The sequence below is a fragment of the Protopterus annectens genome, chromosome 2.part1 (assembly GCF_019279795.1).
Source record: "Protopterus annectens isolate FY-2018-M chromosome 2.part1, PAN1.0, whole genome shotgun sequence".
Lineage (NCBI taxonomy): Eukaryota > Metazoa > Chordata > Ceratodontiformes > Protopteridae > Protopterus > Protopterus annectens.
This window is the reverse complement of record NC_056729.1, coordinates 46,851,803-46,878,348: the sequence shown is the minus strand read 5'-3', so window position 1 is coordinate 46,878,348 and position 26,546 is coordinate 46,851,803. Positions and strand designations below refer to the sequence as shown.

At 40.5% G+C, this 26,546-nt stretch overlaps 1 protein-coding gene across 1 annotated transcript in view; it reads left to right on the top strand.

Moving 5' to 3' along the window:
- The window catches only part of LOC122793960 (arf-GAP with coiled-coil, ANK repeat and PH domain-containing protein 2-like), a 930,687-nt gene that overhangs the window by 664,547 nt on the left and 239,594 nt on the right, over positions 1 to 26,546 (top strand). Inside the window, exons 13-14 of the mRNA XM_044062015.1 lie at positions 18,111 to 18,325; positions 19,806 to 19,915. Coding sequence (XP_043917950.1) covers positions 18,111 to 18,325; positions 19,806 to 19,915 — 325 coding nt within the window. The remainder of the gene's footprint in view (positions 1 to 18,110; positions 18,326 to 19,805; positions 19,916 to 26,546) is intronic.

Sequence of the window (26,546 nt, the reverse complement as noted above, 5' to 3'; positions counted from 1 at the left end):
GTTCCAGGGATTACTCCTGTGTCACTATTAGACAGAGGCACAGTAAACTAAACCTTAAAAAAGGGCACAGTATACTCAAATCAAGGGGTGGCATAAGCCATACAGAATCGGGCTAGGCTTATAATTGCCCCAGGGCAGATAGCCTAGTATGAACCTATGAACCATCAAAGGGGACGTTAGTGAAGGAAGACTTGAAGGACTCCGTGAAATTACAAAGACGCATCCAAGAATGTCTCCTGAGGGATATTCCTGCTGTGGCTGCCCTACTCACTCCATCTGCTGCGTACAATATCAGCCTCATGGAGAAGTTAGCTGTGGATGTAAGGGTGGAGAGCTGCACAGAAACTTATCCATGGAACCCAGAGCTACTGAACCCTGGAGGGTATCTCCTAACTCTTTCAGGAGATCTCTCCGAAGACGAGTAAAATGGGTAAGGTAATTCAGAGATCTTAGTGTAAATGCCGCTGAAGAAAAGGTACGCCTCCCATATATATCCATCGTCCTGGACTCCTTGTTAGGAGGATGGGTATTAGAAGATGCTTCGGATAACTCCTTCTTGGTGGCCATTGCTACCACCATAGCATCAGCAGGAACTCCTTTACTAAGAAAAGTCTTGTCCTCCGGTGCTGTCCTAAACTTATTTGGCCTCCTCGGGACGGGCTCCACTGAGTCTGGGGAGGTCCAGGCTTTCCGCAATATGACCCCTAAGAGTTGGTCATAAGGCATTGTTACCCAGTAGGAGGAAAGTCGGGAACCAAAGGCCTCAAGATACCCTGATTCATCCTTAGTAGGGTTAGAGGTCTTCCAATGACCCCTCTGTCTAAGGATTTCTAGGATGTCAGAAAAGGAGCCATCCTCAGAGGGGGATCTAGGGGATCCTTCTGATTCCTCTAAGTCAGTGTCTGACGTGACAGACTCAGGTGAGTCAACATGCTTCCTCTTACACAGCCTCTTCTGAGGGAGCTCTCCAGTGGGATAATCTGGGGAGGTCTCGGAAGAGGGGGCACCTCCAGTGGGGGGGGCTACTTGGGCCTCTGGTTCCCTACGCTGTGGGGGTGGCAGGGGGGAATAGGTTGCTGCCTGCTGCTGGTGGGGCACAGGTTCCAAAGGTATGGCTTTAACAGAGGACAAAGCCTTCTCTATAGCTTCGAAAGCCTTTCCCCCTTGCTCCGAAAAAGACCACCACTCCAAGGGGACGGATGGTCGGCTCCTAGCAAGGGGAAACGGCTCCGAAACAGAAGTGGGAGCCGAGCTAAGTTGAACCAAGGCTCCGAGAGGGAAGGTCGGTTCTGACGAGAAGCCATGGTGACTGTCCCCCTCGGAGTCGAATCGAGAGCGTTGGCTCCCAGATCCCTCGGCTCCAGACTGAGCCATCGAGGATAGAGTAATTGGCTCCAAGGAAGCGGGTTGAATCCCCGGAGCCGATGGGTCCAAGACAGAAGAACCTGAAGTAATAGGCTGCAAGAACTAAGCAGTCGGAGGAGGAACTGTGGCAGGCAAGGGGGTCTGCTCCAAAGCCTTTGGTCCAGAGGGGCCAATTTTCTTGCCAGAGCTGGCTCTGAAAGCAACCTTTTCACCACCCGCTCTTTGTCCTCATCTGATAGGGTCCTGGAGGATCTGGTGGAGAAGGAAAGAGATCTCCTCTCCAAAATAGGAGATCTCAAGATGGGTGACGCATCAATGTCCGGTAAAATTTTCGGTACCGAAGGTTGCCTTGGCACCGAAGAGACCAATGGCACCAATATGGACGAAGCTGAATCGGAGCCCGAACTTCCTGGCTCTGAAGGTTTGGTCTTTTTTGTCGGCTCCAAAGCTGAGGCTGAAGATTTTCTCTTAGAAGATTTAAGAGCTGCCTGACCGACTTCCAGCTGTTCCTGGAAGGAACTGGTCATAAGACCCCTATCAATAAGTTTTCTCTTCCTGTCATTTAAGACCTTGGTGCTAAACGCATGGCAAAAAGTGCAGGGGTCCTGCAAATGGGCTTCACCTAGACAGTACACGCAACTGGTGTGACTTGTCTGTAAGAGACATTTTCTGTGAACATCTATCACACTTCTTAAACCCCGAAGGGCGATGATCCTTCTGCTCTCTATCCTTATCTTTAGACATTCCTACTACAAGGTATAGACTAGCTAGATAAACAACAAGAACAACAATACTAATTACTAACTACAGACAAAAAAGTAGTACAGAAGAAAGAAGAATATAACTTTTTTTTTAACACGCACACAGGGAGGAAAGGCCCTCTAACTTGAATGGGCACTACAGCCGTCTAACTTAAACGGGCCCGTACAGTCCTTGGGGAAGAATAGGGGTCAGAAACTCTCAAAAAAACAGTCACACAAGAGACAAATATTATTAAAGTATGTAAAGGATAGAAAAAGTCAGGAAAATAGACTAAATTTAGTAAATAACGTTTTACTTGGCCAATGAGCCTGGAAGATTTAATCTCAAAGCTTGCACGGCAAACAAGATCTGGGGAATTGCCGTGAGGCACCATGGGATAGGGGCTAGCCTCGAACCAGTAAAAGCTCTCGAGCTTTAGTATCGTCTGAGTCGGAGCTGAATATCGGCTCCGAACCCATCCAGCAAGAATTACGGCGAGATAGGACTACATAACACAGATTGTTTTACAAAAATTCATATAATGTAAAGAATTTATTGGAAAAAGAATGCAAGCCAGAACAATTAAACAGAAAGAAGATAGGTACATATAGATGTGGGCATTGCACACAGTGCAGTTATATAGTAAACCAATAAAAATTGTTTCTAGAGAGTAGGAATGTTTGGTTATTTGGAAAAGAATACCAAAACTGTGACACTAGTGGTTTAATATATCTAGCAGTGTGCCAGGAATGCCAGTCATTCTATGTTGGAAAGACTGAAAGAAAGTTAGAGGGGTATCTATGAGCACTGCTATGATGTACAAACATGAATGGAAACTAATGCTCTGTTTAAACACAAACAGGTTTGTGAAAAAGCCCACTACGTTTTTTTTTTTTGTAGTAGAAAGGGTAAAGAAAGATGTTTAGGGTGGTCCATGGGAAGAAAGGATTGAATATAGGAAACTATGGTGGCAGGTCACATTACAGGCCAATATGCCTCAAGGACTGAATGAAAATAACTCCATAGTTCCCTTATTAAAAATTAGATCTGCTAAGTTATGATTAATTTTTCAAAAAGCGTATCCAAAAGGCACCAAAAGTCAACTAGTAAATGCAAAAGGTACCCAAGTCCGGTGAAGCAATAAAGCGACAAAGTAGTCGGGTAAAATGCTTTAATCCAAAAGTAAATACTGTAATCATGAAGAAAAACCATTAACGCCTCCAATATTATGTTTTCGTTTGAAAAGACTTCATCAGATGCGGGCTTTACGTAACAAGCAGCCCCTTAATATCCTAAACATTTGTAGATCACATCTACAAATCTTTAGGATATTAAGGGGCTGCTTGTTAAGTAAAGCCCATATCTGATGAAGTCTTTTCAAACGAAAACGTAATATTGGAGGCATTAATGTTTTTTTGTTCGTGATTACAGTATTTACTTTTGGATTAAAGCATTTTACCTGACTACTTTTTGTTGCTTTGTTTCACCGGACTTGGGTACCTTTCTGTGTTTACTATGATTAATTTTTGTTAACATTTTGTTATAAGTACATGGTTGAACCTGTTCTTTAAATATCTTTATAATTCTGTTGTACCTTTTTATATAAATACTTTTTTTGCAAACGTATTTATAAGTTTTAAACAAGATGGTGTCATATATATTTTTATGTTTCATGGCTCTGGGTTCTAACACAGAATGCTGTTACTGAGGTCTTGTACATAAAAAACTTGAGAAAGCACACACGTAGTACTTAAAAAGATCACTAGATGGAGCGCAAATGCAAGTTTTTAGTGTCAATCCATGCATTTTTATATGTAGTTTTAATAGGAATGGATTTATTTATTTATTCTATTTAAGCTAGTTATAAATTGTTTTTGAAGTTTTAAGAAACTGCATATGATTTTTAACATGTTTTAACAACTCAATAGGTTTTAGGTGAATGTATTGTACCAGTATATGTTATAAGTAGGCTTGAACATTCAATTTTCACTGTACCTTTAAACTTTAATTGTGTCTTAGGTAATTGAAATGATGGGAACTAAAGGTATAAAAGGATTTTTGTTAGATGCAGTCCACATCTGATGAAGGTTTTAATGAAAACGTACTGTATAAAGAGAACGTTTATATTTTGTAATTTTTTGGCTGAATAAAGTTGGAATTATTCTTATATCAGTGGCTGAGTTCGTTTCCTGGGTGCCTTGGACTATTTCAAGAATTTTTTGGTGCCTTTGGTGTTTTGTTTCTGTGTTAGAAGAAATATTGAATCATGACAAAAGATTTGATGCTGAAAGTGAATTAAGTTGGAGAGAGTATATGTGGCAAGGGAGACTAAATGCTTGCTTTCCACTGGGACCCAATAACAGAGATGATTTTGTAGCCTACTTAAAAAGAATGCTATGGCTAAGCATTATTCCAACAAAAAGTGTTGTGCAAACTTTACATTTTTGGTGTTAGAAGAAATATTGAATCATGACAAAACATTTGATGCTGAAAGTGAATTAAGTTGGAGAGAGTATATGTGGCAAGGGAGACTAAATGCTTGCTTTCCACTGGGACTCAACAACAGGGATGATTTTGTAGCCTACTTAAAAAGAAAAGGACTGAAACATTAAAGTAATGTGCTCATATGACTACTAGTTAGTATGGGATTTGCTTATGAGTCTTTAAAAATGTGTTCATTTTAAACATTATTTTGTCTGAAGAAGTCACTGCATGTGACAAAAGCGCTGTAATGTTTGATTAAAATGTTTTTTGTGATATCCATGCCATCTTTTTTATTTTTGTGATACTTTGAGGACGGTGATTATTTGCTTTTGTTAAATGTTAAATACAATATATTTTTAGAAATGTACATAACTAAACAATGTAATCAGTGTGCTTCAACATTAAAAGCGAATTAAAGTGCCTTGGCTTTAAGTTGGAGATAACTAGTAAGTGAAATCCTGTCATTTAACCCTGGTGGTTGTGTTGCATTTAAGAGGATTTGCCAAAATACCTCCCTTGATTGTAAAATTTTGATGTACCTTTTCTAATATAAAAAAATATATATTGAAATTAACACATTCATTTGAATGTTTTGCCAGTGTGTTATTAATGTAATTTATTTTAATAGCGTAGTCCTGTAGATATATTCTCACTTTCAAGTTTCCAATGTAAAACGCTTGACAACACAGGCAAGTCACTATATATACCACACTGCTGGTGTACAAATTAAATGATCCATTTATTTATTCCCCATGATTAAAATAGGAATCACATTAATAAATCTGCACTATTTATATAGTCTGCACTTGTTAATTTCCTTAAGTGAATAACCTAGAACTATACACTTCTTATTATTACTTTCAAAAATTTGCTTCATAGTTCTTCCCTTTTTAAGTACTAAGTTAGGTTGTTTTCACAACTTCCCTGTTAAATCAAACACTCCAAATACACTAGTCCAGCTCTTCTCAAAAATTGACCTAATTTCCCTGATACAGTCATGATAGTTCAAAATCATAGTATTCTTATGTTTATTTACCTGTTAGTTTACTTTGTTAGGTAAATCAGAACCCAGCAACAGATGTTGGAATTTCGTATGTCTCTGTGTTCAAATAAATGAAGTGAGTTCTTCTACCGTCTTTGTCGGGTATTCTCTTTCAAAAAACATTTCTTTTAATTTCCCTAGTTCAACATTGAACAAATTATCATCAGTTATTAACCTAGATCAAAGTATCATTCGGCCTTTCACTAAGTTCTTTTTCTACTAACGGGTGAAAACTTTTAAAAAGTAGAAAACTATTGGAATAGGTGGATTTCCTGTGAATGGATGATTCAAAAATATGTTTATCATTTTTTTTTTTATAATTTAACATCTAAAAATTAAACCATCATTTTTAGTCTGATATGTAAAAGAGAAAAAAGTAGTTGTAGAATTAATATATTTAATAAATGCACCAGCGGTATCATGATTCCCTTTCCAAGAAATCAAAATATCATCAAGGTATCTGTAATATTTAAAAATATTATCATTGAAAAGTGAAGAAAAGATAGTTAGTTAACCACCACCAAATAATATATTGGCAAAAACACGTGAAGCAGATGCCCCCATAGCCACACCTCTCATCTGTTTGAAAATTTCTCCCTCAAATGTAACAAAGTTGTTTTTTTAATACCAAGTCCATTAATGTATAAAGGACTTTGGTGGTGTTTTGGCAAATCATGTTAAATGCAAAACAGCCCCAGAGTTAAATGACAGGATATCGCTTGCTAGTTATTTACAAATTAAAGCCGAGATACTTTAATTAGTTTTTAAAGTTGACGTATATTGATTACAATAACTTATTGTATATTTATGTACATTTCTCAGAACGTATTGTTAATAACATTAGTGCAATACTGTTATAGTATCGCTACAAGTTTAGTTAACATTCACGATACACTAAAAATTATTTCTTTGTACCTGTGCCTTCAAGTTTTTGTTTGGAAAGAGTTGTGCTTGGTTGTAACAGGTTTTAAAAGGACGGTGACTTTTTATTGGTGTGAATCTGATGAAGTTCTAAAATATTAAAAGAACAAAAGCACTTATTCACCTGACAAGACTGGCTGTGATTTTTGATTATAGGGAGGCTGTCCTATATAAATTATAAGATTCTGAAGTTTTTTTTTTTTGTTTGTTTGTTTTTTTTAAAGTGTTCTAAAGGTGGAACTCGTGACCTGCATATTTTGGATTTTTCCTACCACAGCTTGTTTTTGTTTAGGTACCTTTCATTTTCTTCTCTTTTCTTTAGACCTGAAGAAGTATGAGGAGAAATCCTTTTTTGTGTTTTATCTAGCTATTTATTTGAATTTGTGCGACTATCTTTGATGATCCAATCTGTTTACTTCAGGAAGGTAGGACTGGTTATAGCAGGTAATACTGATTCAGCTTCAGAGGAATTTCCAGACTCAAGCTCTTCCCATAATTTCCATAATGCTCCTTGCCCCTCACTTCTTCAGATTTAATTTGCTACAGTTTTACTTCAAATGTAGATTGCTTGCTCAAGCTTCAGCACTGTGAATTTTGACTATTTTCTTATAAGTACTTGGTTTATTCATATGTTTTTTCACTCTGCTAGTTATTAGAGAGAGAGAGATAGCATCTGTTTTCTGTCATCCTCCATTTCTCCCATGGAGTTTTACTAGGCCACTGTTCCCATTTTTTTTTCTACTTGTTCTTTGTTTACATGAGGCATAGGGTTTGCAGGCTGTTTATTTCTGTGAAAAGAGTGCTTTGTTGGTTAACCTACCATTGTTTTTGATTTTTCATTAGTGTTACAGGATGAACAAGGCCTTGAGTTTCTGTAAGCAATTGAAGTGCGGATGTACGATTTCCCCCAAGACACTCATGACCTGTATTTCCTACATCATTTCAATGCAGAATGTGATATCTGTAAGAATTTTGGACAGTGGAGATTACAAAAGAGAAGAAATGGCTTGTTAGCTGATGGTCTTAACAAAGACAGGAGGGAAGAAAAAGGAAAACAGAAGAGACATCCAGATGAAGGTGAACAGAAGGATGTTGATAAGCTGCCCTCGCCCAATGATTTTTCTCCCATTAAACCTATTCAGATCCCTCAGGAATTCCAAATTTTTCCAGAGGGAGTTTCTCATGTCAAAAGTTTCTCCTCAGAGTGGAAACTATATTGGCACCTGGAGTCATCCATCATGTCAGGTTGAATGTCAGTTTGGATCCCCACCCTTCATATGGATTGGGAAAAGATGAAGAAGGCCATGGTTCCAAATTGTGCATGTCATTTTCAGTGTCACTGGTATTGGCTTTCAAGCTTTTGGTGCCAGAACCGTCGTCATTGCTGAGGTTGATGATTCTGATGCCAAGTGCTGTGGACCCATTCATATCATTGACGACTTCTGGAGGATTGGGCCAGTTATACTACCAGAGTTTTTGACATAGATTGCTGCAGTTTCAGGGCCTGAGTTAATGAAAACAGTTACAAGGTAGTGTGCTACGCTGACAGATAACCGGGAGGCACACTCCACTGTGGTGCCACTTGTAACACCTCAATATTTGGAACCTTAGGCTTTTTAGGCATGTCCCAGCAAGGAAAAGCACTGAAAGATCTGTGTAGAGCTTATCTATTTAGGGAAGATTCCTCTGCAAAACACTTGAATGAGTCAACACTGAGTATTATGAGAAAGTGTAAGTGAAGGTACTTTAACTCTCCACTAGAGCCTTGTCCCAGATACTAATCTCAATGAAGGAGAGAGGCCCTTATAGTCCCTTCCAGAGGACCCCAGATTTGGAGAAATCATGGATATGGTGAGACACAGGGGCTCTTGACCCACTGAGGGTAAATTCCCCCAAAGAAAGAGGTTTTTCAAACGGCCTTTTGTTCTGGCCTGCCTACATCTTGGGCAAATCCTTCCTCAAATTGCATGATTAATTCAGGTATGGAGAGAGGGCTTGTTGAAAACCCAGTGTGGCAGAGCCCATTTGGAAGAAGCCAGATAAAATCCTTTGCTGTCAAGTCCAGACCAGCTTGGGGTAAGGCCCCTCTCACAGACTCCATCATAGTGACAGCTGCAACAAAATGGGAGCCTTCTGAGGAGAGCACACTGGTTCACCCTTCTGGTAAGGATTCTCAGAGATAAAGGATTGTTTAAGGACACTAACCTTCACAATAGGTACGTTTACGATAAGACACTAAACTACTTTGTACAAATGAGGCTTTCATCGTGATCTGGTGAAGAAACATTTGACATGGTGGAAAGGTTGCCCCACAGCAGTTTATACCATATAGGATAGAATCATATTTGGCAACAGTGCAAAACATCACCCCGATGTCATATACATAAGGTGGATGGGACAGCAAGGGCACTTGAGACAGACGTCACCGTAAGATGGCAGGCTTGGCTAAGATTATGTGGTTTCATGGAAAACGTTAAAGGCATCACTTGTCAGTGCCCCCTTTGATGGGTCCTCACATTTGGATCAAAGGAGGAGGAGTATTTGATCGAGTGAACATCAGAGGAAAATACTTTCTCTGGGTGTTGTAGTGCAGCTGTGCTCCACAGTGGGTCCTTTGCCAGGAGCAAAGAACTTGTGGTGTCCACATCCCCATTTGAGACCGCACATTAGTAGGCGGAGTCCGCAGATGTCTTATGATGCCCCACAAGTGTTCCCTAAGCCTGTTAGTAGCATGGCTGTCACTGGGAAAAGTCTTACTGTGATCTCTCTGCCTCTGTGACCAACACCAAGAGTAAGTAGCAGCAACAACTTCTTCCTCATCTCTCCACAGGGTCTGACACCCCAGCTGCTGTACATCTTCATTCTTTTTCCCCCTTGGTAATGGGATTTCATCAGAAGGCCAAGTTGTGCAAGGGTAAATTCATTCTCATAGCCTCCTTTTAGCCAGATGAGTGGTTACCTTCTCTGTGGCCTCATCAAATACAGAAACACTTGCTTCCAGAGTCTCCTTCAGTTACATAAAATCCTAATCTTTCTTGCCTTAGGTAGCCATACTACTGAATTTTAACCAGTCCATTAATCTGTTGGTTTTCTTCCCACAATATTTGAGCAAACGCAAGTATAAATTACACTGCCCAGAATTTAACAGGCAGCTGAGATTTTATTTCCATAGGATCAAAACCTATAGAAAAAAATGATCATCTTTTTATTTTTGGTTCCCCACAACCCATTAGACTAGAAAATCCATAAATGACGTCATCCATGTAGCTGTCTGACTGTAATACCTACTGTTAGATTTCTCTTAGTAAAACTGTTCCACATAAACCCAGAGTTTTTTCAGCTATACCCATGACTGCATCCCTTGCTTTATTCAGGAAGCTAAACTTGTAAAAATGTAAACACTGCAAGAAATTCCAAAAACGCCAAAGTAGTGCAAGTCTGCACTGCTTTGGTGTTTTTGGAATTTCTTGCATTATTCAGGAAGCTGTCAGTAGGTGACATTTTGTGATGCTGTAACACTGGCTTTGCTGTACACTTTTGTAAGACACTGTAAACTAGATTTGACCTCAAGCTTTAGGCCTTTTTTTGGGCACCACCATCCTCTGAAGTCTTCTGTCATGCCTGTGTTCTGCCATCTTGAAGTGGATAGACTAGGTCATTTAAGATATAAACGTTTTACATTTCCCGTAACAGTAGATCTTCACAGTTCACACTTGTCTACTTCAACATGTCCTCCTTCCTCCCCCTGCTAGATCATACTCATCTTCATTATATCTGCCTAGGCAGTAGTACCTGAGGACTTGCTGTAGAGTAGGATGTGCACTCGTATAGTGTTAGGTATTTTAGGGCCTTTATTATAAGCCTTTTATCTAATCCATTGACAAACTAGATCTGAGAAAGTGTAGGGTGAGGAGCACTGCAGGAGTTAGGGGAAAGAAGAGGAGATTGAGCTTTGGAAATCTTGTGAGGCCGTACCTGTGCCACCTGCAACAACTAGGCCTACCTTGGATCACTGTCATTATGGTAAGTACATAAGTATCATTTTGGCTACATTTTCAAAAAGTAGTTTCCCGGCATAGCAGATGTTTATTGCGTCCCAAGTTTAGTGTGCACTCCACGTAAGTGCTAGTTTTGACTAAGTCTTTGCAGTTTCAATTTTTTAACTAGTCATCTGCATTGTTCAGTCGACAGTGTGCCAAATGGTCAGCATTTCATTCTAATGCCATGCAACTGTGTAACTACGATAGAGACAACTTAGTACTGTACAGGAGTAGGCTGCAAATATGACCTGAAAATTCTGTGTGCAAACACTGAGAGCTGAACGATCTATAATTATATTTCTGTTGACTTGTACCTGTTTTTTTTTTTTGTGTGTGTGATTCTGAAGTCTGCTGTTTGTGTAAAGCGTAACCGCGCTGTCTTCTTTACAAGTGCTTGGTTCTACAAAATCTGTTTAGTGCATTGTGGTATATGTATTTTCTGGTGCTGGGTTCTATAAAATCTGTTTAGAGCACTATGGCATATATATTTCTTATGCAACTAGTGTTTTCCTGATAAGTGTTGCTCTTTTTACATTGTTTTTGATTAGTGTAATAGGGCATCCAGTTTGTCAATGCGTCATAAGCATGTATTAGTTAAGATACATGAATTATGTCATTTAATTACTAACTTGTACCAGACTTGACTTGAATTCTGTATATATTGATAGTGTAGTTGTATTAGTTAAAATTGTGTATACTTCTTGAAAGAGACTACTGATTCTAATTTTGTTGGGTCGCCAAGCTTAAAATGTCTATTATGCTTAACTGAGTCACTGTTTGCCATTCGTTTTTTTGCACTACTTTTGAACTGTTATCCTGCCCATCCGTGGTCCCTGGCCTTGCTGCATTTTTTGCTTTCTACAATGTTATATAACACTGTCTCCTTTCTCTTTTCCACAACTAATATTTGATAACTAATATAGTGAGTGCATACCCACTTTCTTATATTCCTCCTGCTAATTTCTGCCTTAAGTATATTTTTCTTTTACAACTTCCTTGGACAGTTCCATACGAGCGTATCCTACCTGAACTGGATATCTGGAACCTTCACCCCCCAACAAGTTCACAACCAGCAAAACAGTACATCACCAACAGGGCAATAACACATTTGATACTTCTTCCCTGAGTACTAGGCAAGCTAGCATTAACTCCTTAGCCCTTAATTTAGAAGTGGCACGCACACCAACTTGGTCACTAATGTGTAGCCTCCCCCCACACCCACAAAACTTTCTTTTTCACTTCTTTCTCGTTTTCTTTCTGTATTGAAAAGAAAAGTAAACTAAAAACATAAACCTTAAAAGAGTTAATTGCCTAAATACTGTAGTCACTATAGGGGAAATATGCTTGTTTTTAGGTGTTTCACTGACCTATGGCATTCTGGGCTGGCAGATAGTTTTTTTCTGAAGCCTGGTCTGGTCTGCCTTGCGGCTCAAACCCACTGCCTTCACCCTCACTTTCAGGCTCACTGTGCTTCCCTACCTTACCCCCAAATCTCACCCATCACACTACATCTACATTTATTACCAGTAAGCCAACCCCTCATAACATTATTTCCTCTTCTACCTAACCTGTCACTCTAAGCTTACCACATCCCCTCCTTACCACCCACTCCCCCTGCTCCTCCTTCACCTTCTCTCCTTAACTCCACCTTCTTCACCTCCCTAAAACAGCTACATTCCTTTAATTTCAGCTCCCTTATTAAGCTTCTTCCCTTTATAGACCTATAACTATTTACAGCCCTCTCCTTCTAAGCATTCAGAATTTCTTCCTTCCTACATTTCTCTTTTCCAGTCCAGTGTCAACCCCTAATAAATCCTAGCTCTCCACTATCTCACTTTACTTAACCACCCTGTTTGTACCTTCTCCCTTCAATTTCTGCATATACATCTTAGACATCATTCAAAACTCTACTCTGCACACTACCAACTACCATAGTATGTTTTACTTAAGTCTCCTTTCAACAGTCATTTTTTCTCTTTCCTCTATCTCATCCTACAGCTTCCCAATCTACTTTCACTCTATCTCTCCAACCTGCTGTTCCATTCTAACTCACCACCTTGCTCATTACTCCCTACCTATCTATTCCAACCACCGTCAGATCTTTCCCCCTACTCTTTTTTCAAACTACAAATATTCAACCACCCCATCCTACCACCACATTATCAAACTGATCTCATATAACTCCTCTTCAAAAAGCAGCTTTTTTCACTTGTTTATATCCCAACCACTACTATGTGGGGACATTCATCCAAACGCTGGACCAAACGACACAGCATCACCTTCCTCTACTCTCAGTGCTTCCAAGTTATACTAAACTTAAATTTCTATGAATATAGATATATATATATGTATATATATATATATATATATAGTATCTGTAACAAAGTCGGTGAATTCCATGCTTGATTACCCAGTACTCCCCCAACATACTGGTTCTCACAGAAACGTGGCTTAAACCCCACATCAAAGACTCTGAAATCCTTCTCCTTGGTTTTAATATGCAAAGGACAGATTGCCTCAACAAAAAAGCTGGAGACATTGCAATAGTCTATCCATCTCATGTTTCTCTTACACCGAATCCCAGCCCATTCCCACATTTAACAATGCCGAACTAACAATGGCCAACTTTAAGTTAAACAAACATAAAAACCTCTGCATTGTAGCCCTCTACATTCCCCCAGGAAACAACCTATCTACTCTAGAAGACATTTTATCCTGGGTGTCAGCCAATATCTCCCATGAAAATATCACCCTAGGAGATGTCAACATATTTTGTGAAACTATCCACAAATTTCTCCACCAGTAGTATAAATCTCTCTGGATTTTCTCAGTTAATACAGTATCCCTCTTTTACTATCATATCCAACCAAAGTAGCTCAGCCATACACTAGATGTTAGTCTCCCACCCCCAATAACTTTTCCGAAACTACAACACTTTCTGAAGCCCTTTGTGATCATCATCCCACATGTACCTACAGACTCATCTCTTAACCTCATAAACAACATACTTTTAAAACTATCCATGACCTGACCAGCTTTAGCCCACTGACATTTACTAGTATTGCAAGCTGTATAAATTGGAACTTTCTTAAATACCTACCCTTAGATGAAGCCGTTGACAAATTTAACACCAATATTTTTGGATACACTAAATAGTCTAGCTCCCTACAGAAGAAAAATAATTAAAAATAAACTTTCTCCTTGGTTAACAACTCTGACAAAATCAATCGTGTGACTGGGACAAAGCCTGGAAAACATAACAGAAACGCAAATCCCCTTCTTAGTCTCTCTCTGTAAAGAACTGCGTAATGTCAAAAACTTTGTCACCAAGGATAAAAAATCATATTACATATACCCCCAGCAAACTTCTACATCTAACCAAAAGAAATTCTTTCACTTAATCAAAAACCTAATTCATCCTGGAACTAGCTCAATCCCTCAGCCTTCCACCAACCACTCTAATACTAACACTGCCTCAGCATTCAATACCTACTTTATTTACTGTTACTAACAGCTTTACCTCTACTCCTACCATCATCTTACCTCCTGCTATCTCCTCCCAAACTCAGTTCTCCCTTAAGCCTGTTCTAACATCTCTTATTAAACAGCTGATTAGCAAATTCAGGCCTTGCTCTCCTGCTGACAATCTCCCCAATGAATTCCTAAAAATTGACACAAATGCTGTAGCCTGTCCTTTATCCTTAATATATCTGTTAATGAAAACTACGCATCATCCCTCTGGAAGAAGTTCTTCATTATCCCACTACATAAAGGAGGTAATTCCTCTGAAATGTCAAATTACAGGCCCATAGCTATACTGCCACCTATATCCAAAATTCTTGAAAAATGTATCCACAAACATCTCCTTCACCACTTACTTGAAAACAATCTTGTCTCTCCTACCCAACATGGTTTCAGGTCAACACCTAGCACCTCCACAGCTCTTGCATCCTTCACTGAGTCAGTCAACAAAGCCCATGAAATGGTAAATTTTGGCTCATCTCCATTCCTCTACCTGTGTAAAGTTTTTGATACTGTCTGTCATCCTCGACTCCTATGTCAATTCTCCCTCCTTGGCTCTTCAGACAATACCTTAAAATGGTACTCCAGTTATCTGTCTGACCATTGTACCAGTCTATCAAATGGGACTGTTCTGTAGCTCCCTATCTACCAGTCATCACTGTTGTTCTTCATGGCTTATCCTAGGCCATCTCCTCTTCAACATGTTTATTAACCTTTCATCTGCATTCAAACACACATTAGTGCAGTATGCAGATTCTACTCTAATTTGCTCTTCTGACCATCTTACTGAAATACAAACACTGACACAAAACACATTTAACTCCATAGAAGCCTAGCTTTCCAACAACCAGCTCTTGCTCAATCCTAAGAAAACCAAACACCTCTTATTCTTTCCTAAGCAACACTCTCTCAACAAAGGATCCTTTTTTATCTTGCTGTTTAATCTGTATATCTAAGATGTACTTTTTTGCTACTTGTAAATATTCTTATAGCTACTTTATATTTTAAAAATTCTGTACATAAGTTTATTTTCTTCTCAGTGTTAATGTTTTTGTATTGTGTGTAAAACTGATGTGTAGCTTTTCTTCCCTGCCCTCCGCTGAAAATGGGTAAACCGTATCCAGTCAGACTTACCTGATCATCATATGTCAAATAAATAAAATTTTGAGGCAGTGAGAATTCCACTGAGTACAAGCCAGAGTTGCTTATATGATGACCTCATGCATATAGACTTCATCAACAATGCTGACTTAAGACCAGCATTTGCTTATGCAGGTGAATCCAACAGAAATGAGAACAATAGACAGAGCTGTTGCAGCTTTGTTGGTGAGTAATCCAGATGTTACGATTTGCTGCTACCGTGATTATCCAGGACGTAAGATCTGATGGAGTCTGCAGGGCTTCTAAGGGATAAATCTCTTGTTTTGAGGAATTATATAGGGTCACCTAGGTTAGCATTAGGCTGTAGGAGAGGTATTGCAGTGTTCACTGCTGACTGTTGAAGCAGATGACAATCTCTGGCTGCTAGGCATTCTACAGATGAATGCATTTTGCTGCTGTCGGGTAAGCATGGCAGGCCAACCACTGTCTCCAAGATTGAGAGGTTTTGTCTTGACCTGAAAGGCATAGCCAAATTTACTGCTGCTTGTTTGAATTTAATAGTATATCAGTGTGTTATATCTGCTTTTAATGTGTTATTTACTCCTGTTGGTATGTACTCTGTTTTTTTAATGGACAGGGCAGACAACTGTTATTTTTATGTAAATTGACAGATCATTATCATCAGCCCCCTTCTTCACATTTTCTGCATGGGGCTGAGATGTCATGTCAGCTGTTCCCATTTCTTTCTCAATTCAGTGCCACTATCCTGCTTTCTTCAGCAGTCATGCCTGACTGTCGCAGGTCTTCACTCACACAATACATCCACCTTTTTGCTAGACACCCTTGTTTCCATTTGTCATCTTCTTGTCTATCCCAAGTCATCTTCACTAGACTGTCTTCTGTTTTTCTTCTACTCTTATGTCCTCATTTCTTCATCTGCTCTACATTGTGCATCCTAATGTCTATCTCAGACTGTTCATCGCCTCTAGCTTCCTTAACTGTTCTACGTTTACTGCCTAGGTTTGTGTACAGAACAGTAGCACTGGTCACACCACTTTTTTGTACACCTTACTTTTCAGATTCTTTGGCACTATTCTTCCATACAGTATCCCTGACACTGTGTGCCAGTTGGCTGCAGCCCCTCTGATTCTAGCTTTGACCTCCTCATTCAGACTTCCCTTACCCTCAACCACCCCTCCCAGATACTTGAAGCTGTTAACCTGTTCCACTATTTTCCCTTCTATTTCAATTCTCTACTTGCTGTCATTAAAACTGTTTTATCTGTGCTCAGTTTTATCCCATGTGCTTTCAGTTTTGTATTAGATTCCCCTATCCTTTGCAGAAGCTCTTGCTCAGTCTGCTTGTAATGCCTGACTTGTCTGCATACAGAAACTTTGTTGGATCTGTCTCCTCCAACCTGTTTGCTAATTAGTCCATCACTAGTATGAACAGCAGTGGGCTCACAGCTGAACACTGATGCAAACCCACTCCCACTGGGAACCCCTTCTGTGAGAATGAACACTGTTCATACTTGAGTTATTGGGTCTTTGTATATATCCTGCTCTAAATCTACCAATGTTTCTGGGACTTGAAACCACAGCAGAGCTGTCCAAATCAACTTTCTTGGAACCTTGTCATATGCTTTCTCCAAGTCTAGGAATACCCAGTTGGACTCTTTCCTCATCTCTAGCTTCTTCTCAACTAACTAACTGCAAACATCAGATTGGTTGTGCTGCATCCTGATTGGAATCTGAACTGCTTATCTACCATCTTACTTTCTGCTGCTCTGCGTATTTGGTTGTCAATCACCCTCTCCAGAACTTTCATGCAGTGCGGCAGGAGTTTGATACCCATGTACTGCTCACAGCTGTGTTTGTCCATTTTGTTCTTGTAAACTGGCACTAGTATGCTTAGCCTCCTGTCATCTGGGATATGCCCTTCTTTCCATGCTGCTATGAGTGCCCTAAGGAAACATTTCTCCCCTATCTCCCCCAGCATCTTGACCATATCTGCTGTGGCATCATCTGAGCTTGCGGCTTTCTCTGACATCATTTCTGTTGTTCCATGCTTACTTCTTGTAAGGTGGGCTCCTCCTCTTTCATCATAGGCTGTGTCTGGAACAGTTCATTCAGAAGCTATTAGAAGTACTACTTCCACTTGCCTTCAGTGTCCTGTAGACTAGAAAGCAGGTTGTTGCTGGCATCCTTTATGAAGGGTGCCTGACTCTTCTTTATCTTTCTGTCTTTGCCTTGCAACCTGAGAGAGTTTCTTTGTGTCACCCCTGAGTCACTTTCCAGAAGTTGGTAGAGTGCTGCTTCTGCTGTGGAACTCCTCTCTTAGCCTGTTTGTTAGCCAACCAGTATTCCTTCCTAGCCTGGTCCATCTTTCCTATCTTCTGATAACTTCATGGACTTCTGTATTCCATGCCACCAGTTTTCCTTATTCACCTCATCCCCGTACCCAGCTCTGCCACATGTCTGTTCTGTAGTCTTCACACATGCTGTTTTGAGACACTGCCATTCTTCCTCATCTCCAGCTATTTCCTCTTCTTCCTGAGGTTCTACAGCTCTTAGTAATTCCTTGAACTTGTGTGCTTTCTCTCCAGTCAATTTCCAGGTCTTCAGCGTAGTTTCTGTTGAACTTAGAGCCTTCTCTGACTGCTACTTGCAGCTTATTGTGCAACCAGTGGTTTAAAATGTGGGCTGACTGTTTCATTGTGGGTGATGTTGCAATTGCTTATTCTACCCCAGTGCCCTTTCCTTAATAGAAGGAAGTTCTAGTATATTGACTCTTTGGTTTATTTTCCTAGTACATGTACTGTTCAGGTTGTTACTAATGTGCACATCTTCCTTTTGTGGTCTCCCTTTTACCATATAACCTTTTGTTTATTTCAGCTGTAGATTCCACTGGAGGAATTCCTGTGACTAATGAAGACCAGAGTGCTGGTGAGGCTTCCTCCCCACAGAATGAGTCTAGTCTAATATTGTATCATGCGGCAAGAGCCGGGAACCTTACCACCATGGCAGAGGCACTGGCTCACAAAGCTGATGTGAACTGGATCAACCGAGCAGAGGAGAGACGGACACCATTGATGAATGCAGCTGTGGGGGTGGGTTGCAGTATAATTAGTTTGCTTCAGTAATAGCGTTTTTCTTTAACTAACTAATTTAAACCTGTTTTGCAGTGGTGTGTAGTACATATGCGTCTGTTTGCTTATACTTATTGTAAGTCTTTTACTTATGTTAGTGCTGTACTGTGTTATATAGTGAAATAAGCACAGTAATTAATGCACAGTTTAGTAATACCAGGTTCCAGTAAGAGTCACTAATGTAAAAGTTAACACACTCTTTCCAGGTCATTTGAGTTCAAGATCCCTTTGAAGCTTCCCAACAGCAGAAGCTGTTCAGGAATGTCAGCAGAATGATAGCAAGCTGTATGTGGAGAAAGTTCTGATGTTTAACATTTGGTAGCCCGTCTCTGCAATCCGTCTGACATCACTTTATATTGCACATGATTTTTTAGATGTTAAATTTGTAACAACTCCATCTTCTGATGGCTGTCTGAGAAGGGTTTCAATCTTTGCTACTTATCCATGCTTATGAGTAAACTTTGGAAATAGTCACATTAAGATAAGAAAGTTAATGGCAATAGGGGATACTGGGAGTATTATTATTAGTCAGAGATTGGGATGTGGCTGCTAAATGATGGACAGAATGGGCAGGTACACAAACATATTTCATAAATAAATGACTAGAGATTTAGATTTACTAAGCAGTTTATGCAGTCATGAGTTGTTGTGTAACATTTGCAGTTGTATCAGGTTTTTTTTCACTGTGTTTTAATTAGTGTGTAGTACTTAGCATTGCAATTGAACCAAGCCTGATTATATTCTTGATTAAATTTTTCAGGTCAGTTATTAAAGAAGATAACTTAACTCTGTCTAACATACAGGAGAATAAACATCTGATTGTATGAAATTCTAGTTCGTTGTTAAGGAACTTGGAATTGATTCACTGTGTCAAGTTATTTCAAATGGTATCAAAGCTCTTTGTGTGGGTCCAGAAAAACTATGTTTGATCAGAGGAAGGGAAGCAGTGACAGTGGAAAATGAGTTGTTCCTTTAGCATGTTATTACACTGAATTGAGGCTACAAACTGCTAACAAGCTTCATGGAGTCTGGTGAATGGTTCACTCCTTTTTTAACCTAGTTGTGACTTTGAGCAAGTGCTTAACGTGACAATGCTCTCAAGCTGTCCCTGAAAAAAAAGTACTTGTGCCTAGTGGGATTGCACTAATGTATAGATAAGATAATTAAAAATATAGTTCTATTCACAAACTTTGATAATGAAATAACGTTAAAAAGATACTGGGTCAGTTTCACTGCGTGCAAAGATTGTGTCAAGTCTTACTGCCTTTCTTTTTCATAATGAGTCATTAGGAGTTAGCTGTTTGAAGTCTTGCTGACCAGAGAGCAGATTAAGAAACATTTGGTGTATTGCATTTAAGCTATAAAAGGAAGAGATTTGTTGGTCATGGGCTATATACTCCTTTTTTGTGTGTTGTCTTACTGTCTGGTTTATTTTATTCAGGGTTCCTTGCTGGCCTGTGAGTTTCTTCTGCAGAATGGTGCAGGCATCAATTACAGAGATGTGAGAGGGCGAGGAGCACTTCATCTTGCTGCCCATCTGGGGCATACAGGGTAAGAGCTATTTTCCCCACAAAGATGGTTGTGATTATTTGGCTTAAAAATGCATGTTAAGGCAGAAGAGTAATGCAGAGTACTGTAAACAGCACTTGTATTGCACAGTATTTCATATACTAAGGTATAGTATGCTAACCATCTGAACATTTAGCAGGAAACTAACATTGTTTTCGTGTTTACTTGATATAGACCGTTTGAAGGTGTATGTTTTGCGGAAGATCACACACACAGCTTGATTGATCAGCAGAGTTAGTAGAGTGAAAGGAGTGGCTGAAGTACTGGATACCCCTACCTGTCTGTATTTCCACATTGCCTTTTTTCATCATTTAGTACCCACATTATGTCTGTTAATTACCACAGCTGAATTCTTAGGTTTTGTTCCTTTTCATTCCTAAGGTAATAACCTACGATCCAGTTTTGTCTAATTTTTGTCTAGTTCAACCATGGGTTGTTGGATCCAATTGGATCTGACCTCAGCACCAACTGAGAGGCTTATCGGTTCCAGTTCTCACTCCTCCCTTATCTGTAATTCCCTGCACTCCCCCTTTAGTACTTCCGATCTCATTTGCCACCTGAAGACTTTGGTCGTGTCTGCAGTGACTCATCAGCACTTGTATCCTTTTGTGATTTTTTTTGCAAATTTTTAATAGTCTTCCCTCTAAGTAATTTATCTCTCTAGTTTCTAGCTCTGTCTTTTTGACAGAATAGGTTTGTTAGGTATTAATAGAGTGTGTATTATGTGTTTTTTTTCTGTATTGTAGGCTTTAGTATAGCATTTGTAGGTATTAGTATAGTGTTTGCTGTTTCATCTTTAAGTAGGCATATTCATATTTAGTAGCATGTGCAGTTTGTTTGGTTTAGGAAGGACTGATAGTACAGGAAGTATGTCTGACAGTCAGTGGTTTAAGAAGTGCTTTGAATGTAGACACAAATTCCCATCCCACGATCCACATACATTGTGTTTACTACTTGGGCACTACCTGTCTGGATGCTCTGTGTCTGGTTTGTGCCTCTTCAGCTGCAGGACTCTCCAGGCCAGGAAGGAGAAGCTCATAGTCAAGGGCCTTCTCCCCCCACAGACAGGGTCTACAACTACTGCAGGCTCTACATCCTGCATGGCCACTTCTCTAGCCAGCTAAAGACCAGCCTAAGGTGAGGGAAGAAAAGAAAGAAAAAAAAAAGATAATTAAAGGAAAAGGATAAATCATATTCTGAAAGGTTGAGGAAATGTTCTCCAGATTCGGCATTGCAGTCTGGTCTGGATCAAAAAAATCCTTGATAGTTGAAACTGACTGTCTGTACCTTGCCTTTCGGTCCCACTTCTCTCCACATCCAGTGAGTCCAAGATTACACTGTCCTATTCTCAAGGAGTGGAGGTATTCATGACCACGGTGACATCATCTATCTGGTCATCCAGAAGTCTCACTAAAAAAGATGTCAACAGGATGATAAAGATCATCCTTATAATGCAGATCCAGCTTGGGGTTCTGTCAGTGCCATCATCTGGGAACTTACCAAGTCTAGCCACCTACCACACCTTTCCTTCTCCAATCCCAGTCTTGCCCTTCAGATGGAACTGTCGTGGATCCAGTCTGTCCCAGAGTACCTTTGTAAGAGCTGACAGCTTCTCTTCCTCTTTCAAGTCTGAATTGTTTGGATCTGGAAGAGGCTCAGAGCTGAAGCTTCAGGGCTGGGGTTCGAGGTGACAGTTTGACACCAGAGTTGTTGGAACCATCCCTTCCCCTTGGGGCCTTGGCACTTGATAGCTCAGCCCTGAGATCAGCTTCAGGGTTGAGACCCATCTGTTTCAGGGTGTCTGTTCTGTCAAGGATAGTAGGAAGCATATTGAACCAATGGCAATTTTGGCCTTTGAGGCTTTTAAAGGGGTCCTATAGATGCTGGGGGGAAAGGTACTTCCATCCAGTTCAGTTCCATCCAAATCTCAGCTTCTTCCCATCACCATGTCAGACAGTGCAATCTGTACCATGGGCTTCTCGGGCTGTGTGCTACATTAGTTCCTGGTCTAATTTAGAACCTTTGGATCTCCTACCAGAACCAGTTCATAAGAAGCAGACATGCAAGCAGAAGCACATACTCTTCTCCAGAGTCTTTCACATAGACATAGACTTGAATGAAGGCAAAGGCTCTCCTAGATTCCCCTCAGAAGACATCACCGTTGGTGAAATCCTTGAATTGATAAGGCAAAGAGGGGAGTGGTCTGCTGATCCTTAACCAGATGAGACTGTGTTCCTGGAATCCTTTAGTTCTGGCTTAACATCATCCTGGGTGACACCACCCATTGACCCTCCTTATTAGCCTTATGGCTCAATGGGCATGAAAGACCACTTACATAGTGGAGCCCATCCCCCAAAAAGCCTAACGGCATATTGGCAGCACCAAAGGAAAGAAGTAATTGGAGTAAAGGTCCACTGTTGGATGCCATAGTTGTTGCCACAACAACTAAAAAGGAATTGCTGGAAGAAAGTTCCTCGGCTCATACCTTAACAGGGAGTCTAGGGCCATGGACCGGTTTGGGAAATGGATATACACTTCAGCAACTTTTGCACTTAAAGTGCTGAATCATTGAACCCGTATAACTAAATTTCAGAGAGACCTGGTCAAAGAGATTTCCAAGTCTGTGTCTGGTAACTTGCCTGTGTATGTTCAGAAGACCGTGGGCTTCAAACTTTTTACCCTTCAGTGTACTTTCAGTATAGTCACGTGACTGCCTTCCAGCACACAGCTGATGGTGTAACTAGAGCAGCAGGTACTGGCATCAGTATGCATCAGCATGCCTAGATGCATGTCTGTGATTTTGTGGAAAGCTTTAAGACATTTTTCATCAATGCCTCCTTTGATGGCTGCACTCTTTTTGGACCAGAAATAAAAGACATGCTAACCAGGGGGGTCAGCAAGATGGCAAGGCTCTGTTTGCAGTGAGAATCCTTTTCTCCACTCTTCAAAACCTTTTCTGGGAATCAAAGGCGTGGGAAGAAAATGTGATTCTGTTAACTCACATAGCTCTTATTGACAGCGCTGGGGATAGACCTTCTCGTGACAGGGGAGGAGGCGTCACTCTAGAGGCAGAAATGGACCACACAACCATGGCTTTTCCCAGTCCCTTTAATACAGAGTCCTTTTAGTGCCTTTGAAGGATTACCTGACTGCTACACTCTGGAGGCACTTGGGCGGGGGGGGGGGGGGGGGGGGCACTTATCTCTGCAGCAACAACACTGGCAAAACATAACAGATTATTTTGTGCTGAATATAATTTCCAGAGGCTATTCAGTTCCATTTACCCTTTCTCCAAAAAAGAAGAAAGTTCCCAGTATCCCACCCACTCAGTGGGAATTTGTAGCAGCAGAAGTTTCCAAGCTGCTAAGAAAAAATCATCCAGCCAGTCCCCAAAGACAAGTTAGAGTCGAGTCCACTTGCAGTTCTTTTTCGTACCCAAGAAAATGGGTTCTTAGACCCGTTTTGGACCAGAGTCATTTAAACCAATTTGTGAAACAGACAAAATTCTGGATGGTCACATTTCAGTCCATTTTACCTCTTCTGAGGAAGGACGATTAGATGTGGTCCATAGACTTCCAGGATGCATACTATCATGTAAAGATAGAGAAGTGTTCGAGGAGATCCCTCCATTTCTGGCTGTGAGACACTCTCTATCAATTCAGAGCCCTTTCTGTCTCATAATTGCAGTGGTAGCAGCACATATTCGCCTGCTAGGGATCCATCTTTTCCCCATCTCAATGATGGTCTCCTAATAACTACACCAAACGCCATGTTATTGAACCATCCAGATCTTCTGTTCCATCTGATTCAAGAACTTGGGACTCAAGTCAGCCTAACCAAAAATCATCTTACCCCAACTCATCCGATAGAATTTATCGGATGCTACCTGGTTTCAAGTTCAGAGATCACCAAACTTCCACTCCTGAGTGCTGTTCCTGCTCCTTACAGCCAACCAAGTACTGCATCATCTTTCACCTCGGGCAAGACTAATTTTTCTCCTCTTAGACTTAATGGCTTCCACTATCCAGGATTTACATGAGTGCTTCAGTTGACTGTAGCAGTGCAGTAGTCCCAAAACATTCACCTGCTACACAGAAAATTTTGTTTCACTTGAATCTGCAGACAGCACAGCTCCTGGTGGATAAAATCTCCTTCAGTGACAGAAGGATGTCAATTCCAGATGGATCCTCCTTTAGCTGTAGTAACTACGGGCACATCCCTTCAGGGAGGTGCATTTCGATGAGAAGACAGTCCAAGGTACATGGTCGCACATAGAGGTCAATCTTCACATCATTACCTTGGAGATAAGGGCAGTCCTAGCATTGCAGGCATTTGAGGATGTCCTCCCAAGGGTGTGATTTCTGTACAATCAGACAACATGTCTGTAGTCTGGTACATCAACAAACAAGGAGGAACATGCTCCCATCCCCTATGTGGAGAGGCCATGAAGGTTTGGCAACGGGTGATGTCATTTCATTCTTTTGGGATAGCAGTGCATATACCAGACACTTCAGTGTACTACCAGACAAATTGAGCATAACTATCTTAATGCCTCATGAATGGTCCCTCAACCCTACAGTGACAACTGTGATTGTTCATTGCTGAGACCAACCTTGCCATGATCTCTCTGCACCCTATCTCAACAACAGGTGCAGCAGTTTCTTTGCTCTGATTTGTACATAGGAACAGTCACCAAGGGATGCTTCAGTCCACCAGTTCTCTTCTATACCTTTCCCCATTGCCATTAATGAACAAATTCATACAGAAAGCAAGAATGTGCAAAGCTAGGGTGATCCTCATTGCTCCCTTTTGGCCGCAACAATGTGGTTCCCCTTCTACTAGTACATCCACCATGGATGTTGGGTCTTTATACAGACTTGTTAACACATCCATCTAGACTGCCTCCTCTTGCCCAGAAATCTGTAACGTTAACTGCTTGGTTCCTCCAGTTTTAACCTTGGCTACAGATGCGAAGCTCCCAACTTTTTGTTCCGATCATATCTCAAAAGCAATCTATTAAGAAAATCTGCCATAGCAAATGGAAGAGATTCCTTCCATTTTAGAATTCTTGTGTGAACTTTTCCACAGTAGCTGAAATTATGTGGATGGCACAGTGGTGCAACAGTAGTGTTGTCGCCTCACAGCAAGAGGTTCTCAGGTTCGATTCTCGGCTGGGGTGTCTTCTCTGTGGAGTCTGTATGTCCTCCCTGCGTTTGTGTGGGTTTCCTCCCACGTTACAAAGACGTGCATCTGGACCATTTCTCCCCAGGCCGCCGCTGAAAATTGGCTTAGTTCCAAGTCTGACTTTCCCAGTTAACAAATGATAAATAAATAAAAATAAATTCCACTGTCAAAGTATAAATGGCCACTATCTCAAGTTTCCACAAAGGGCAGAATGACAAATCTGTAGCTTCCTTAAGAGTCTCTAAGTTTTTTTTTTAAGTGAACTTTTCTCCTACAACCACCTATCAGAGATCCAGTACCTCTTTGGGAGATTACTGTCATGCTACAGACATTGACTCAACACCCTTTAAACCAGCAGCATCAGTTGACTTGAAGTTTCTCTCTTGGAAGACCATTTTTCTATTGGCTGTTACATCAGCCAGATGGATTTCAGAGATGCAAGCACTTTTCTGAAAGCCTGCTTCTCTGGTGTTTCATAAAGACAGAATTTCCTTGAGAACTAATACATATTTCCTTCCTAAGGTGGCATCCGAGGCTAATGTAAATCAGGCAGTCTCAAACAAAAGTGAATACATTTTACATGTGCTGGACATTGTCAACTTGCATTCTGTCTTCAGAGGACAAAGCAATTCAGAAAGTCTGATCAGTTATATGTTGCTTTATCATAGCCGAAATTAAATTAGGCAAAGCAAATGCTAAGGTTACTCTTTTTCCAGATGGCTATCAAATTGCATTTCTTTCATTTACAATATAAAGGGCTTGTCTACACAGTCGAAACCTAAGGCTCATTCCACAATGGCAATGGCCACATCAGCAGCCTTTTTTAGTAGACTACCTATTGATAATATTTGTGCTGCAGCAACGTGGTCAACAGTACACTCTTTTTGTATCTCACTACAAACTGTACGTGCAGTCCAGATCGTGCTGTTCCTTTGGTTCCATCATTCTCAAGAATGTCCTTCCTTGGTACCACACAGGTATAGCAGCTTGGGAATCTGTCCTATGGTGGAATCGAACAAAAATAGACAACATTGGATATGAAAGCTATGTACATACTATTACGATAGGTTAATGTTGTCTGATTTTCATCTATTTCAACCTCTTTCCCTCCTACCCCATTCAAAATTGACACAAATTGACTTCTAGTGGCCAGGTAGTTTTTCTAGCACACCCTGTCTGTAAGCAGTCCTAACTAAATGTCTCCCAGTCCTGCCTTCTTATCTGTATATATTAGGTTTGGTCTTGAGCATAATTGCTATTTATTATTTTACTGGGGCAAACTCGATCTTATATACTAATGTGAAATGAAGGGAATTATGGGTAGGGGAAGAGTTGGAGGCCAGGAATCGAGAAGCTTCAGAGTAGATGCCAAGGTTGGATCCGATTGGCTCCAACAACCCTTGGTTTCTTTGGGCAAACATCAGACAAC